An 18,410-nucleotide genomic window follows, 5' to 3' on the forward strand; every position below is an offset into this window, starting at 1 on the left:
GTGTTAGCTTTACAGGCGGATATTGGAGCTGGGGCGTTTAACTGCTGAACATTTCTAACAACGACGCTTGTGTGTGTGTATGTGGCGCCTGTCAAGCTGATTTATCTTGCGAGTTTACGGTCTTTAGGCCACGTTCACGTTTGCGAGCGGCAGGTTCAGCTCTTTCAGTGAAAGTTAACTCGGGAGGAGTTCTTGTTCTGTCAGAGTGACCGCCGCCATGGACCCTGCCAGTCAAGGTAACGTTAATTGTTAGCTTTGGGGCAAGTTAGCTGCACTTAGCATTCGATGAGTGTGCGAAAATGTTGTTTTCATCTGGAAACCCGCACGTTTACTAGTAGAGTTTTAGTTCTTGTGACTGTCCCGGGTTTCTGTTCAGTAAAGTGTAGGTAAATCGTGGGTATTCGGGGGTAAAGTGAGAACGGGCCCGCCGGTTCGTGCCAGGCACCACAGCAGGTGAAATTATTGGGGAATGTTGCAGCTGTCCCGGCTCTGCTGTCCACCGACACTTCGCCTCAGTCGGGGGGGAAACGGATGGCGTGTTTATAAAACAAATAAATAAAGTCTCCCCCCCTCTCATAAATACGCTCGTGTTTGTAAAATAGCCACGTGTGCAAATAGAATAGCACCGAGTGTTGTTTTGGTGACACTGGTTTCTCCCAAAACAACAGCTGCCTTAAATGTTGTTGCTTGGTTGGTGAAAGGCAGGGCGCATGCGTGATTGACAGAAGACGTAATCACGGATATTTGTCCGGATGTATTTGAAAAAATAAAGGTAAAGAAGAAGAAACCTCAGAACACGGTTCTGTTTGTAAAGGTCAGACAGCGTTGTTCTCATCAGCTGAAACTTGTCTGCTCATTGACTGTATACAGGAACTGGACTGAGTGGCCCTTCCCCCTTTCCTTTCCGAACAGGAAGTACCCATTGGCTCCAAGAAGCTAAAACACCAGACTCGTATAGAAAAATAAACAGCTTTACTCAGTCATTCTATTTCTTCTTGCTCTGCTAGCTAATTTTTAACATTTTCTTGACATTTTCTTCTGTAGTCCAAGTTATTTAAGTTAAAAACTGACCAATCAGATGCTTCAAAAGTGTGTGGTCTGGCGTAAAACATTCAAAACATTGATTAATCCCTTACTACTAAAAAACTATGTAGTACGGGACTATGGGGTGCCCTGGAATTTAAAAGCTGCTCTGTAAATACCATAACTTCAGCTGATGAGCGATAAACGGATCATCACTGAGGGTGATGCTGATGGAAGTGTGGAGGATGGCTGTCGGTTTAGCCGAGTTTAATTCTCTTTATTTGCCTTGTCATGTTTGTGTGTTGCAATGTCATTCAATCTACTTGCAACAACCTAATTGAGAGAAGGCTGGCGTGATTTCAAAATCCAGCTTTCCTATTCATACTGCACGTGTTTTGCTCTCATTTTTGTTTTGACTTTACTAGACGATACAGAAGTTGACATTCTGTTTTCATTCAGAGCTACGAAAGGACTTCAGGTTTCTGGCCCCAACACAGTAACTTCTAACCTACGCAGAATATTTCTTTTTAGGTAGGACTAGGCGATAAAATGGTAATTACTTTTATCACGGCAGAGCTTTTTCTCGATGGCCACATAAATAAAACAGAAAGCTAAACCGATCAAACGTGTGGCTTTCTGCTTTATTTATGTTCTCGTTTTGAAACTTTTACTTTAATCATGTTCTTTCAGTGCATCTGCTGATGATGACACATTTCTCTTAGGAGCAGAGTGTTCAAACTTGACAAATATAGTTCATCGTGTTTATATCGTGATATACATTGTTATTGCCCCATGTGAAAAAAAACAATATTGTGATTAGGGCTGCATGATATGAGGAAAACTCGCGATATGCGATATTAGAGATTAATATTGCGATAACGGTATAATTTGCGGTATATAAACAAATAACAAAGTAACCAAAAACATCATTAGCATTTCATTGTAACAGTTTAAAAATTATACTCTAAATGACCCCTGTCGACATATGAGACAAACTTCTAACATAATAGGCCTCCATCCGATTGGTCAAATGCATAAAGGGATTTATTTGATTTGTTAAATGCTTCAAGCTGCCATAAGATTGTATTAACACATTTAAGGTTTACGATTTATTGCGATTTTCGCTACCCTTTGCGACATGCATATTGCAGAGCTGGATATTGCGATAACCATACATTTGCGGTATATTGTGCAGGCCTAATTGTGATATAAGTAATTCTTTTTGTCCAGCCGTACTCTGAGATGATTGCGTCTGGTTTGCTCTGAAATACCGTAGTAACTTTCCTGCTGTCAGAGTATCTTTGAATCTGGCTCTTTATTTTGTCCACATGATAAGCTGCTGTTCCCGTGGCGGAGCTGGTTCTTGGAACTGCAGGGCCATGTGGGTTCAGGTCTAGCAGGGTTATGGTTCAGGTTAGGCTGGGCGTGGAGTGTGATCGACACACAGTCAACACCTCTTTGTTTGTCGACCAGCAGGACTGCCAGCAGACGGGAGGACGGTGGACGTTACTGTCCGTTGAAAGTCTGAGCGCTTACGTTCAGAGTGAACATTCACCACAAGCTGCTCGCAGAACGGAAACTGAATTTTGAATCGGAGGACTAATGGTTTTCATTGCTGGCAGATTTCTGAATTATCTTCTGTTTTCATTTTCCTCCTCGGTAAATATACTTTGCAGGTGGAGCTTTCAGAATGTCTGACTGTTTTGTTTAACCAGTTTGAAGAAACTCTTGATCGTAGTTTGTTCCTGCAGACTTCTTGCAGGAACATTGTGTGTTTGTCCAGCAGTTGTCTAAAAGTATGTGCAGCTTGTGGAGTTAACTGTCTTCGCCAGTGCTAGAGCTTTACAGCATTTTTAGTATTTTCGCTGCAGTAATGCAGGGCTCCAGACTAACTTTTTTCACTAGGAGCACAGTGGCCCCTAACTGAAAATTTTAGGGGCACAACCAGAAAATTTAGGGGCGCATACCGTAAATCAACATTCTAACCAAATCTACTAATTTCCACTGTATTACTAATAAATACTTTAATAATAGATGCAGAAATTACAATGTGCTGTTTCAAATTCAGTGTCACATTTTATTCTGCACTTTTGAAAATGCAACAAGAAGGTAAACTGACAGCACCATCGCTGTCATGACAGTACAAATAAGTAAAGAAAACTGATGGAAATTTATCTTTGTGACACCAAATAGGTGCAGCCAAGATGCACAATAAGCGTGTTTGAGATCACCCAGGTGAACTCAACGTTGCGCAGATCACCTGGTGTGTGACATATATTTTTGTTTTTGCTCCAACATCAACTGTCAATCATCACAAAAATATCGCGAGAAAGGGGTGGGAGCAAGGGGCAAACCTACCCGGACACAGCTGGAAACTGAACTGACTGAAAGCTGCCCTACAGACTACAAAACAATGCATTATGGGACATGTGTCCTGATGGTTTTTGTAGTGGATTGATTAATTAAAATAATTTAAAATACCAATTCATTAAAAAAAGGTTACATACATCACAAAACATTAAAATAATCATAACATATATAATAACACAGATCATACTAAGGGGGAGAAGAATATTAAAACTAAATTGAATGTTAAGGACAACTCCAATTTCCTGTTCTCCTTCAGTCTTGCTGCAGATTCGCTTTCATCTCACATGTCTCAAGTTTACCAGCATTTTCTTTATCTTTCTTTCCCTTCGCCTTGTGCTTTTGCCCCAGATATCAACCTGAACTCTCCTCATAAGGCTCCCAGCATGGATCATTCAGACTCCCTGTCTGACATGCCTGCTGGTGGGGCAGTGGGAAACTCGGCTCCCCCCCTTCCCCCTGGAGTGACGGAGGAAGAAGCTGTGGAACTGCGCTCTGAACTCACCAAGGTAGGTCAGGGGCTGTGCTCCTCACTGTCATTATATCTGTCATTATTATAAGGGTACGTATTCAAACTCTCACATCTTTGTAGAATTTTGTTTTTCAGAGCTGTTGTACTATTTATGACCTTTTACTGTTGCTTTTGTTGTAAAACTACTGCTGTTGTCTTCAAGGAATATTGGAAAAAGGTCATAAGATATACATTTAATTCTCTTTTCTAAAAGGAAGGTTTTTTTTAGAGCCAGTAGGGCTGTGGATTGTTACTTGGGTGGCGATTTGATTCATAAATCAAGATGAACAATTCACAGATGGAACCACAATTCTTACTATTCAATATATAATGATTAAATGATTGCTATGTTTCTTTTTACTGGATACATGAACATCAAAATAGGTATTTAATCTACAAACCTTAACAGAGCACAAAGATTTAGAAAGAAATGATAGTTGCCACTTTAAACCCTGTCAGTTTTTCTGTCAACTTCCTGGTTAACGTCAGCAGTAAACTATGCAAAAACATCTATGTTGCTTTTGATCACTTTAGAGTAAATCCTGAAAATGTTCTCCCGCTTTTCCATCCTTAAAAACTTTCTGACTACAGTTCCAGTAGATCTATGAAAATAAGATAATTAATACAGACACAGTAACAGCAGGGATGGGCGATACGGTGCCAGTATCGGTATCGGCCGATATTTCTGATATTAAAAAATCTACCAATATTCTTCTGACTGTTTTCAGAAACGGTTTGTTTTTTAAACGTTTTCCTAATAGATTATGAAGCTTATGTTTAAAGTCATAGTCAGTAATTGACTGTGTTCAGGTAAATGCTACTTTTGATAACGATCCATGTTGTTCTTAATAGATCTCTGGCAATAAGGAGTTCATGGTTTAGGTTATGTTCAATATTCATCAAATGGTCTGAATGTTTACAGATACATTTATATGAACGTTTTAAAGTGATACTTGTTACTACGAGATCCTTTGCTGTATGTTTAAAGAGGTCAATGGGATTGTCCAGTAAAGGAAAAGTTGTTCATTTCTAATAAAGAAAAACCGGAAAACTAAGCATTGTGTTACTGTAGACACTTAAGTATTGGTGTCAGCGAATCTCTGCTACCGGCCACAGGTGCAGGGGAAATATTGGAAAATATATATCATCCCATCCCTAAGGTTAGCGATGGGATGATATAGGTGAAATTCAATGAGCAAGTTAACGGTTTGTTCTTTTGTGTTTAGAGCATTCATATAATCAAGACAATAACATTAACCTTGTGTGTGTGTGTGTGTATAGTAATTGTTACATTACAAACTGTTGATTGGCATTTGTGACCATAGTTCTTTGGCTGATAGCAAAAATGCAATATTTTATTTGCAAAACAGTATTTTTCTTACTCTTAACACACATAGACCCAGACATCCCATAAAACACAGTTTTAAACAGCCATTGGTACGTTTCACATCTGAAATAATGTGCTTAGCCTCAGAGGGTCTGAAATATATTTGTTTTCCTGTAAAATCTTTTGGGAAGTCCACGTTTGCGTCCTCTGATGGACCGTTGTGTTTCAGGTGGAGGAGGAGATCAACACCCTGCGCCAGGTTTTGTCCGCCAAGGAGAGACACGCCTCAGAGCTCAAGAGGAAGCTGGGCCTCACCCCTCTGGATGAGCTACGGCACAATCTCACCAAGGGCTGGCAGGACGTACAGACCTCAAACGCGTATGTATGCAGGCTGTGATTGGTTGAAAAAGACCTTTGTCAAAGGCCTTCATTTGTACTTCTGTCCTGTTCTCCCCTTTGCCTATGTCTTGGTGTTTCTTCCTCTTTAAACCAAAAATGGTGTCTCATTGATGAAGAGTTTGGATCCAAATCACATGCTCAGAGCTCAGTTCTTTAGGATTTTGTGGTTGATGCGGGTCAGAAAAGTAAGGAACACATGGAGTGTACCTTCCTACCCTTCAGATGCTCATTGGCGTAGGAGAGTTTATGGGTAAAAGACTAAAAACAAGCATGTGTCCTTAATGTTATCCTTTTCCAGGTAAACAAAAAAAAAGTTTTTAGTTATAAATCTTGTTTTTTTGTTATCTGAACCCATTTAGTACATGATCAGAAAGACTTCCTAGTCTTTTACCTGGAGAAATTATGCTTAGAACAGGAAAATAAACATGATAACCATCATTTTGAAACTTTTATTAATAACTTTCACTTTGCTTTCTATTAAACTTACTAACACTAACAAGTGTTGGACGTAACTTTCACCTGCACAGGTGTTCATTGTGGTGGCTCCATTATAGACATTTATTAGTCTTAAATAACATTTCAGGTAGGGTTATTTCCTCATCTGATGGCAATTGAACAGACTGAATTGCTGGTGCTCTAATCTCACATACAATGTCTGTCCTCTTGTATCAGAATTATTTTCATTTTTAAATGGGCATTTAAGTAGATTTAAAGATGTAGGCCTCGTTAGGGATGAGTAAATGAGGTGAGGTGAGGCGACTGCAGCTCAGAGCCTCCTCTGGGACAACCGTCCCTGGTGTGAGTGACGGGTGTAGCTCTACTTCTCAACTCCCTCCTGTCTCTGATTAAGCTGAAAGGGGTGTGTGATGGTGGGTGAGTGCAGTTGCAGTGTGAGCTGCTGGGATCAGTCCTGTTGTGCTGCATAGGCCTGTTTGTGTGATGGTCCACTGACCTTTGACCTTGTCTTGGTCTCACCGTCTGAGCTTGTTTGCCGCCGCTTCACCAGTCTTACCTTGACACGGGTATGAAGTTGACCGTTTTTTGCGAGAATCTCGTTCTGCAAAGAACTTGAACAATACGTCCTTGTTATGGGGGGGGTTTCCCAGGGTCTGCGCTCTGCTGGAAGTGGGCTTTGACTTTTAGCACTGAAGTGAGACTCCTTCATGTTTCAGTGCTAACCTCGCAGCATCATCTGTTGGCTTTGTGCTGTTTGTGACGCAGATGCTGCATTTTTCTCTCTAGTAGAAGGTTGCTATGGATGGTCTCTGTCACCCTATCAGGCTGCTTCTCATCTTTGGTCAGTTTCATTACAATGGTACCTTTTGTGAATCAGGTCAAGAATTCTCTCCATTTCTGTTTTATCTTTGTTTTCCACTTCCTCTGAAGTCATTTGTTTCTGCATGAATGATGGCTCGTTTCCTTATCTTTCCTCTGTAGCAGCATTTCTTTCTTATTTTAAGCCCATCGGGTGCTTCCTCTCTGCATGACTTGTCTTTTTTGTGTTTGTGCTGAAAGTTTTGCTGCAGCTTTGTTCCACAAAATAGACTCACAGTAACTTCAGTTGCTACTAGAGTTCTTGCAGTACTTCCGATTCAAACGCTGAAGCTTTGCTTTAATGTGTTTTAAACGGCATCTTCATCTTATCACTGAAAGGCATGAACAGTCAGAAGGGTGTGACGTGCAGTTTGTCTGCCGCATTTACTTGTGCAATATGCCACATCCTTGTAATAAAGTACAAGAGTATTTTCAATTTCTTGTTTTTTCTACATTTCAAGTGCTCAGCTACGCTTGTGCTTCTTCTGTGTAGGTATACAAATGGCAGGAGTTCTGTATCTGTACCTTTGTGTGCGCATATCTGGCTAAGACAGAAAAATCAGAAGAGCTCTGCTCTTTTTATCAAAACTGTCACTTCAAACCTCTTTAGATTTACTTCATTTGACCTCGGTGCTCATCTGGAGGGAGCAGAAAACATCCCAACTAAAGGAGATAATCTTGTGTGTTCAGGACAACATTTTCTATCCAGTGCAAACATCACTTTAAGCAAAGGGTTGGTGGGAAAACCACACATAGAAGAAAAAAGCCAAAATACTGGCTTCGTTTGTCATTTCAAGACACACAGCAATTACTCCCACACACAATTTTTACTCAGACGTATCTCCTAAAAGAAGCTTTAAAAGAACTACACTCGTAAGAAGTTACAAATCTACTACAAAAATGTTTATGGTTTCTAAATTTCAAAAACTTTTTGTTAAATTGGGAGTTTTTTAGTTCAATTTCCTTTCAGGGCCTCCCCCCACCAATCACATCAGTGGCTATTCTCCATTAAGGGAAAAGTCTCCTGTGATGTTGTCAGTCTGAAGAGAACCAGGCTTTTCTCTGCAAACTCATATACTACATTGCATGTCCTCTGTCATGGTTGAGCTAAGTTGTGCTGCGACCCCCCCCACCCCCTAACAACCTCCAAGACACAAACTATGCTCTGAGCAAATCTGCCGGGTTGGGTCTATTTCAGGGACACAATCCTTCTGCTTTCTAACATACTCTCTTTTGGCATGTTCTGATGGACTGGACACACCTGATCCAGGTAAACTGCTTTGAAAAGGGCATTGATTATCAGGAAAACATGCAGACGCAGTGCTCCCTGAAGCCTGGAGTTCACCACCCTTGGTCCATCCATCCATCCATCCATCTTCAGAACCCTTCGGATCCCTTTAGGAGTCATGGGCTAGCTAGAGCTAACCCAGCTAGTGTTGGGTGAAGGCGGGCTTCATCCTGAACAGGTCTCTAGTCTGTTGCACTTCAGTTGAAAGCGGGGTGAGTCTCGAGGCTCGACACAAATGGCAAAAAACATCAAGCATGAAATCACTGTAAAGTCTATTAGGGTGAGAGAAATGCGTTAGAAACAGCAAAGCTGAAAGAGCAGGCGGGAAACGAGCAAACACTCATGTCAGGACAACATGCAACTCCAACAATGACACATGGATACATGGGTAAAAAATGGAATAGAAGAAGGGTACACAGGAACAAAAGTGTGTAAAGGAGCCTAAATCAAGCCCCAGCTGTTTTAGCCTTTAGTACCTGAAGGTATGGGGCTGTCCTTAAGTTTGTCAAAGATGAAGGTTTTTAGTGTAGCCTCAAAGATAGTAAGCTGAAATAGGGAAGTGATTCTACATCCAGTTCAAACACATCCTTTTACTTTTATTAATTTGCACCCCTTTTTGAAGTCTTTTGTAACTTTGCTGTATTTAGTTTATCATCATTTCTTCCTTTTTGAAGGATAATTTGGCAGTTTGTTCTGTAAATGATAACCTAATGAGTTATGTCTGAGGGATGTGCAGGGGGTTGAAGGACTGCAGAAGATTGTGGTCTGGCAGAAGACAGTCTTCAGCTGGAGGAAAACTATAGAATGAGTATATTTCTCAAGGCCGTGAGCTCTGAAGCTGCTGGAAGTTTCCACTTCACTGCTTCCTAACGGAACTGGATTGGCAGGCTTCCTCACATAGTTGGTCTGGGCAGTTTGGCAGCTTGACCTACCCGGGTTTCAGTTCAGAAATAGATGTACTTTCTGATTACCTCCATGTCGTCTTTTTGCTCCCTTCATGATTGTGAAGGACGTTCAGGAGCAGAAAAGGAAGCAGCAAACGGCAAATCTTTGATCAACATTCAGGCATGACAGCTGGTGTCCAAACCGGACGGACATGCTGCTTATGAACCAGAGTGAATGGTTGAAAAGGGGCCTTCTAAGAGCATACGTGATTAATAACAGCAACCCTGAACTGCTTAGGACTTGTGAATGGGTGGATCACAGGGGTGAGGTCAATCTTTGAAGGTTTCACAGGTGTTTAAAAGATTTTCCCAACTGGCTGCTATAAAAACCCTTTTTGTTATTTGTATACAAGTGTAGAAACTCTGTTTTCTGTTTTCTAACTTGTATTTCAACTATTATTTTTTGCTTCCTTGATACTTAAGCCGGATGTTCAGATGGAGGACAGTCAGCGCTTTAAACAAAAGTGTGACGTGCTCTACATAGCAGCCTGATGATGGCATGACTCACTTCTGTTGGGCCTTAAGCAGGTTTTGAAGCAGAACAGGTTTGAACGAGTCTCTTCAGCTTCTGAAACTGACGGTTTTTGACTGGTGGACCTCCACAGGAAGGTCCCTCAGGCAGGAAAACTGCAAATCAACAAATCTCAATGTTTCTTCAATCATTTTCATTCAGTTGAGCACTTAGACCACGTTCCTCTGCTCTAGACTGGGATCATTAACCCTTTGGGCCTAGGACTAGGTCTAACCCACAAGAATCCAGTCAATCAAATGTTTCTACAGATGTCAAATGTTTCATGTGTTTGAATGTTGTTGATGTTAGGACTTAAATTTTGAACTGAACTGCGTCGCATTGAGAATGTGTCATAATGCTGCTGTTGTGTCTTCAGATATCTCACTGCCTCAGCCACTTTGGATGACATTGCCCACTCTGAAGCGTGAGTTCCCCCCTTTCTTCTCTGATCTTACACTGATGTAGATGAGCTTGGCTTTGTTTCCGTTCGGTTTGCTTTCTGGGACGTTTGTCTCTCTGCGCTCTTCGCTTCTGAGCTCAGGAGGCTCCTGTAGTTCAGCGGGTCTTTTCTGTCTCTGAGGTAGAGCGTGATGCACATTTCGGTTTTTATGTTGGCTTTCCTTCTTTAGAATTGACTATTTCAGTTCCTAAAGTTTTTTTGTTGTTGTTGTAAAGTTTAATCTACGGTTTGCCACAGCTGGTGAAACTTCTGAATTTTCTGTTTGGAGAAAAATGCATTAAATATCAGTGCTTTTACTAACATGTTTACTCATTTAGCCAGTCCAACATGCAGATACCTAATCATGAGTTTATATCCAGATGTTCTGAAGGAAAATGTGTTTTTCTCTCTATTTTCAGTCTGTTTTTTTTATACTGACCAATTTGTTTTGGGATAATGTTTCCGTTTCTTCAGTCACTCACCATTGACCGAATGGTTTACTAGTAAAAACCTTTTGATACATTGTAAAAAAAAAAAAAAAAAAAAAAGTATTTTTTATTTATGATTATGCTGTAAGGGCTGCACGGTGGCGCAGTGGTTAGCGCTCTTGCCTCACAGCAAGAAGGCCCCGGTTCAAGTCCCGGCTGGGGGACATGATAAACTACATCAACGGGGGGCCTTTCTGTGTGGAGTTTGCATGTTCTCCCCGTGCATGCGTGGGTTTTCTCCGGGATCTCCGGCTTCCTCCCACCATCGAAAAACATGCTTCATAGGTTAATTAGCAACTCTAAATTGTCCATAGGTGTGAGTGTGAGTGTGAGAGTGAATGGATGTGTGATTGAAGACATTCTACCCTGCGACAGACTGGCGACCAGTCCAGGGTATCCCTTGCCTACGCCCAAGTGGCCGGGATAGGCTCCGGCAACCCCGTGACCCCGAAAGGGAATAAACGGTCAAGAAGATGAATGAAAGGATTATGCTGTACCGTAGTTCATCAGAAATTCTCTTCTGATTTGTGGGTGGGACTGTTGGTGCGGAGTACGCCGACATCCCATCACCCCTTTGTTCACACTCTTACCGCCAGCACTCTGCAGCCCCCCTCAAACTGTAACCAGGCCAGATTAAGGTGCCGAACTGTAGATTAAGGCAATTAGACAGAAAAAACTGAATGAAACATAAATTTCACAATGTTTTCCTTTTGTTTTTAACCTGATGGGTGACAACTGGGCACAAGTTTGGGTGTTTACACACCCCACACAGTACGTGGCTGTGGATTCTTTTTGCTGGCTTCCCAGCAAAAAGGCTAAATTCAAGTTTGCAGAGAAATTGATCTTAAAGGCCTGTTCACACCGGGACGAATTTCGCCGGCGATTTTCGCCGACGTTTAACGCCTCGTGACTAAACAAAGGGCACCAACGAGAGTGTGCACACAGACGCGAAAAAACGCCAGGCGTTAAAGCGTCAAAAAAAAAAAAACGCCTCGGGTTCGTTTTTTTTTTTCGACGCGTCGCGTCGAAATCTACTCTACCAATGAGAATGGCGCTTTTGCTCACGTGTCTGGAGCTTCTGAAGTTACAGTAAAACACAACTTGGGGGCGCTCAAACACAAAGCTGCCTTGCTGAGCACACATACCAGCGAAGAAGATAGACGCCAAGTAGCGTCTACACAGCCGCGAAGCAATAATGACGGACATTCTAAAATATCCCCGAACCAAGCACCAGTTGGAGCTACTGGTGCTTGAAATATTCATGTTTTCTTTGTTTGATTCTGACAAGCGTGTAAATACTTGCTCTCTTCTTCTGAGTGAAAAGCGACTTTAAGAAGCGTAAAGTTGCGCAGCGCCACCTTGTGTACAGGAGTATTTCTGTTTTACATTAAGCGCCATCTAATGTCAGGGAATGAAATTGCATGTTCGCTCGGCTCACCGTCAGCGAAAATCGCCTGGGTGTGAACACAAAAAACGTGGCGAAAAACGCTGGCGAATAACGCCTGGCGAATATTCGTCCCGGTGTGTACGGGCCTTAAAACAGCAACACTCTTCACTGGTCTGTTTTATGGGGCACAGTGGCTCATTGAATGTTTTTCTGCCGAGCTCTTACCAGCAGGGTAAGTAAGGGGTGATCAGTAATAAGCTTTTAAGCTTTGGAGAACAGCGCTCTGAACCATGACCCGGCCTGCCTCTGCAAGCTGGTTTAGGAAGTGTGCTTGGTCATGACCAACCATGAAACATCAGTGCACTTGGGGCTCAAACATACTCAGGAATGGAACTGACTGCCTGTTCTGACCGAACCCGTGGGGCATGGTGGGGAGTAGCAAACCATGGGGCATGGTTTGCTACTCCCAACCATTGACTGTATACGAGAACTGGACTAAGCAATACCTCCCCAACCCCCCGTTGCGTTCCAAACAGGGAGTACCCGCCGACTCCAGGAAGCCAAAATCCCATAGACTTCTATAGAGAAATAAACAGCTGTTCCTCAGTCATTCTATTGGTCAGAAGAACCGTTCTGGATCTGATGCCTTTTTTAACATCTTCTTGATGATCCTCGTTTTTTTCATGATTATTTTATTCTAGCTATAAACTGACCAATCAGATGCCTCAGTGAAAGTATGTGGTCTTACAATGAACATGTTAAACGTTTGTCAGATTCCTCCTAGCCTGCTTTCAAGTGGTAGGGGTGTAGACTTTCAACAAGCTCACTCCTGATTGACTGGTTGCCATAGAAACCTTGACTCAGACCATCTCTGACCAATCACTGCTTATTGACGCCATCTGGCTACAACATGGCAGCATCCATATCATGAAAAAATGGGGACTGAATTGACCTGTCTTTGGAGCCAGAAATGAGTCATTTCCTGGGGGTGACGTCACTCTCACCTGCTCCCGGTCATATTTGGTCAATGCACTCAACTCTTTGCAAGGTAGGCAGGAAGGGTAATGGTGAGGGGATAAGTCCAACATGCTGCATAGCTTAGTAGCTTTGACTTGAAATAATGTTTTGCAGACTTTATGAATATTTGCATGGCCTTTTTCAGTTAAATGAATCCCGTTTTGATAGTACACAAAGCATAAATCAATTTAGTAAGGAAGGACCAAATCCAAACATACCCCTCCCCCCATGAATTCACTTACTCCAAATATAATTAATAATTCAAGTAAAGGCATTCCAAATATATTTCTCCTTCAAGGTTAAAGCCACAAAAAACTGAACTGAGGTGGAGAAACTGCAGACTTATAAATAAACGCAACCTTAAGAGGGAATTCCCACTGAAGGGATGATTTATTAGGTAAATGGTTGGGGCATTTTTATCAAATCAAACAGGATACACTAATATTTGTCTACCAAAACACTATTTATACATAAAATTTATCAAGAGGGAGAAATTAAGCAAAGTAGGACTAAGGTGATCCCAGAGGAACAGAAAAGTATATGAAGTCCTAAAATACAAACAAACTGAGCAAAGTTACGACCTGATTCCTCATTTGAGGCATTTATCTCCATTGTTTGCTTTTCTACACGTTACATCTGACTTTGAATCAGACAGTTGGAGGTGATTAGCAGCTGCTTGGATAGCTGACGTTAATCCAGCTGTAGGAACACACTGCTCCCATTGCTGCCCAAATCAGGATATGAGGAGGCTTCACCTAAAGTACTGAACCAAGTAGAACTCAAGTGTGGATCGATTACACACACACACACGACACACCCATGACGTCACAACATCATGAATGAAGAAAAACTTTCCAGAAGTCTGAGCTTTTCTCCAGAGTTTAGAGCTTTGCGAGCTCTATTTGGTGATGAAAAAATAAAAGAAGTAAGAAGTTCAGTTTTTAACTTTTAAACCTCTCTCTGTGTGCTGTCCACCTGAGAATTCAACAAAGGGGTCATTCAGAATGTATCAGGGGGGTATTCCAGGAAGCATGTTTAAACTACCCTGACTTTAACCCTGAACTCTGGCTGAAATCCGCCTGAACTTGCTTACTCGGGGTATGTCGGTTCCAAAAGACCGGATATAAGTCGGCGTAATTACGCTCGATTTGGTAACCCTGGGTTAATGCTCGTGCACGGCAGGTACATAAAGACATTCTCAATGGATCGCCAATTTCCGGAGTCTCCATGGAAACGTGTGGAGAAAAAAAGCGCTACACTTCAGTGAGACGGAGTCTGAGATTTTAATGACGGCATATGAAGATTATACGCTCATCATCATCAAAAGAGTTTCTGCTTGTAGTAGAACAGAGAAAGTAAACGCACAAGTTTTTGATCTTATTTCCATTTTCCTTGTGACGCATATATATATAGATATATATCCATATATCTATATATATATATCTATAGATATATCTAGATATATCTATATATATATATCCAATTTTGCCAATTTAAATGAATTACTTCTATTAATAACAAATAATTGAGTTAAATTTATTCAACCTAATTTCTTACGTCTATAAAACTCAATAATTGTTTGTACAACTCAGATTTACATATTTATCTAACTAAATGTCATATTACTCCAATTCAATTAATCTTTTTTTCATCTTAATGAATTAGAATTCTTGAACTCTCATAGGTCTAAGTTTGAGCCGGCAGATATACTCATTTGTATAACAATAAAAAGAAAGAGACAATATTCACGGAGGGTACACGTTTATTTACCAACTTTCCAACATTAACATTACAGTACTTGACTGTAGGGGTGCTATATACGTAAACTCATCATCCTCTCCCTCCCTCTCACTCATGGTGCAGAGACTTGAGCAAAGTAGGACAAAATAACTCGGCAAAACACAGTAAAACAGCTAAACAACTAAACACATTTGGTCAAAAACCCACACTTAAACCCAAATCCGTCCAGACAGCAAAGGGAATGGTATCCCACAATCCCTTGCGATGCCGATCTAAAAGCAGCACCAAAGTTACAGCTACTTAATTGAATTAATTTGAATTTAAGAAAAATAACTGTCTGAAAACTACGTGTCATTTTTAAGCTAACTTAACTAAAAAATGATTTATCTTAACCGAAGCAAATAATTAAGTTAGATCAATGTAAAAAAGTTTATTTTTCCAACATCCATATGTGGTCTTATCACCCTCTCATGGTAGAAAAAGTATTATCTGAGCTTCTTCATCCACTAAATCATCTTCAAATGGACACGCCATGCTGCTTCACCTCTCTCAAAACAAACTAACCTTCAACTAAACCTGCTCCAGACCAGGTTAAGACCAGAGCATGAGTTGCTATGGGAACTAAGCATACCCTGAAACATACCTCTGTTTTTAGAACCGAAAGCTATGGTTTCACACTTCTTTAGCCTCAAACTTACCGTGGGAGCTAGCGTAACCTGCTTTCTGGAAACCCCCCCCTGGTTTGCTGAGTTTGTGTGTGATGATCATGTGAGTAAACAGTGTTTCAATGAAAGAATCAATGAGCTTCAAAGCAAAAAGGACCTGAAGTTCTGCATAGGTTCTCCCGACCCATCTCTGTCCTACTGGGTTTTGCCGAGTCATTCAGAAACCTCCAGCTGGATGCTGGAATAGAGACCGTCTGGACATGTGGGTCTTCAGGCTCAAGTTTCTCTTTGCTGCTCATCGTATTTTGACATCCAGCTCCCGTTTGGTTCCTGACTCCTTCCTGCTGTTGTTGCTAAAGCTGTCCTGTAAACGACTAACTCCTCTGTAACCTCCACGGACTCTATCATGCTTACGACACATGTCCAGATGCAGCGCTAGCATGTTCGTCGGTAAATGCCGTGTGTGTGGATGGAGTTCCTGGTGTGTGTTTGCAGAGCTCCTGACAGAAGCGTGTGACATGTGAACGCTGACATTGTTTGCTTCTGCAGATGAAAATTGTAACTTTTTTTCAAGATTTTTTTGTGTTTCCGCTTCTCATCAATTGTTTTATTTGACACCCCCCCCCCCCCCTCCATGCATCTGTGCCTTCCTATCTTCCATTTGCCCCACTTCCCATTTTCCACCATCCTCATCTTTCTCTCTGATCTACAGGTACAAGAAGACTCAGGAGACTCTGTCTCAGGCAGGACAGAAGACGAGCGCCGCTCTCAGCACGGTGGGCACGGCCATCAGCAGGAAGCTGGGAGACATGAGGTACTGTGCTGCAACACGCTGTGCGTTCATCCGCATGTTCTGTGTTTACTGATCCCAAACTTCTCTGAAGAGACCGGACAGCGCTGCTGTCGCTCTGCTGATCCGCCCTCTGCCCCATCCTAAACACAATCAGGTCTGGCTTTGTGAGACGTGTGAACACGAGTGGGTTTTTGGTGCTCTGTTTATTTCTGTTTTCAGTCAGAGATTTAGGAAGCTGTCGTGACGGCTGCCGTCTGGTGGTCATTCAGCATCTCACATATGAGGGAGTTTAGCAGATGTGGAGGTCATGTGACCTGTTCCCCGCACTCATCTGGTCACAGCAGTGTTCACTCCGAGCATAAGCCTCATTTCCTGTTTTCAGAGTGAGGATCAATGTTAAAGACTCACTGATGAAAATGTTATTTTTAAATTGCATTTCTGAGTATATGTATTTAACTCGTGGTGAATTAGGAGCAGATTGTAGTTGTGACATAGGAAACACGAGTGTCGTGCTCCGCTCCATTCTAATGCAGACGTCTAGCTCCATGAAGGTCTTTTCTTTAAACGGATCAAAGACGATGGGAGTGGGGCTTTCAGTATCTGGGTTCCTGCTCATGCTTCAGAAAGGAAGGCTTCTCTTGAGCATTCGGGGTCCTTTTCTGAAAAGGGCATCCTGCCTCTGCGGTCAGGCTGGCGGTTCTGAGCTTTCAGAAGACATCCTTAGCATCTTCATCAGAGGTTATTAAGGGCTTTGTTTGTGGAGCAAATGGACTCCATGCCTGACCTCAGTTCTTCCTGTGAGTGGAGATTTCCTATCGAAATGTGTGCAGCAGGAACCAATGCAGTTGGAGTGCTGACCGTGTGTCCGATGCTTCCTCCTGATGGGAATGGCTCCCCGTGGGCTTGTTGACGACATGAGGGGGCTGCAGTCGGTCTGGGCATGTGCAGCCTGTGCATTTGCTGTTTCAGGTAGACCGAGATGAGTCAGAATGATGGATTCACAGAGGGAATTTATGAAAGACAACAGACCTGTGCTTTAACGGTTGGTATTTTTCCTAAAGTGTGATGATTCCTGTGAAGGAAGCAGCTGATAAATGAGCAGCGTCTGTCTTAATGTCTCTTTATGTTCCCCTCCTGATGTCTGCAGTGTCTTTGTCCCCTCACTCTTTCTTTGTGTTTTTTTTACTGCTCCCTTGGCTCGTCCTGCAGAGCTCTGCCTTTCTCTAACTCCTTTAGGTAAGACTAACATCTGCAAAGCTAAACGTTTGTTTCCTCAGCACCAGCTTCTCCTCACATTTCCTGGGTTTGTAGGATGTTTAGATGTTCTGGAGGTTTGTTTTTACAGCAACACTAAATCTGTTTATTGCTGCATTTATCTTCATATCGTTTTTCTTATCTTGAACTACAAACAATATACATTTTTTAAGTTTATTCCAAAAATAATAGAGTTTAGTGTTTTGTAAAAACCTAAATAAGCAGTTGGAGGGATTGTGCATTCACCATAGTGTATCTCTAGACATGTTTTTGAAGGTAAAACCACTTTTAGTCGTTCTCAGTGATGTTTTCTGCAGTCTGAGGCTGACAGCAGCCTGGAATCCTGTGGGAAAGCCTCCTGCCGGCCTCCTAACACCTATTACTCTTCTGTCTCCTCTCTTACACGCTTACAAAGTAGCAACTATTCCATTCGCCAGTCAATAAGTATGCCCACCATGAGGTAAAGTAACTCTCTGCTCCCGTCTGTCTGTCTGGCGCTGCTTTAGGCTTCATGTGGTCGCATGCCTGTAACTCTGTCCCTGATGTCCACATCTACTAACATCGTCTCCGTAATCCATCGTTTCTCAGACTGTAGACGAGTTCCTATAGGTGTTCAGGCCTTCTCTGTGTTTTTGTTCAGTTTAACTCGTCTCTTTTTCTGTGTGTAAATGACAACTCGTCTGTTTTTCAGGAACTCTCCCACCTTCAAGTCGTTTGAGGACCGGGTGGGGAACCTGAAGGTGAGCGAGAACTCGGCCCGCACTGCTACACCCAGAGGGGAGAGAGGGGATTTCATGAAAGTTTGAGTTTTGGGAAAATCTGGAGTTCATTTTCCCAGCACTCTCCTCTCTTGGGCCTCCGTCGTTCAGAGGACACTCAAACGTTCAAATGGCAGCTAGCAAAGAGCAGGAGTTGAACCCAAAACAGGAGCAGGTCCTGTAGT

At 42.1% G+C, this 18,410-nt stretch overlaps 1 protein-coding gene across 6 annotated transcripts in view; it reads left to right on the top strand.

Moving 5' to 3' along the window:
* tpd52l2 (tumor protein D52 like 2) overlaps positions 1–18,410 on the top strand; it is a 21,685-nt gene continuing 3,275 nt past the window's right edge. The window contains exons 1-8 of one of the 6 annotated variants that reach the window (XM_023957011.1): positions 1–236; positions 3,742–3,899; positions 5,458–5,606; positions 10,061–10,108; positions 16,133–16,234; positions 17,423–17,449; positions 17,883–17,927; positions 18,159–18,207. In XM_023957011.1, the coding sequence (XP_023812779.1) occupies positions 218–236; positions 3,742–3,899; positions 5,458–5,606; positions 10,061–10,108; positions 16,133–16,234; positions 17,423–17,449; positions 17,883–17,927; positions 18,159–18,207 (597 nt within the window). In that variant the 5' untranslated portion in view covers positions 1–217. The remainder of the gene's footprint in view (positions 237–3,741; positions 3,900–5,457; positions 5,607–10,060; positions 10,109–16,132; positions 16,235–17,422; positions 17,450–17,882; positions 17,928–18,158; positions 18,208–18,410) is intronic. The other 5 variants (XM_023957012.1, XM_023957013.1, XM_023957014.1 and 2 more) reach the window with 5 other exon arrangements.

This window comes from Oryzias latipes, chromosome 7, assembly GCF_002234675.1.
Source record: "Oryzias latipes chromosome 7, ASM223467v1".
Lineage (NCBI taxonomy): Eukaryota > Metazoa > Chordata > Actinopteri > Beloniformes > Adrianichthyidae > Oryzias > Oryzias latipes.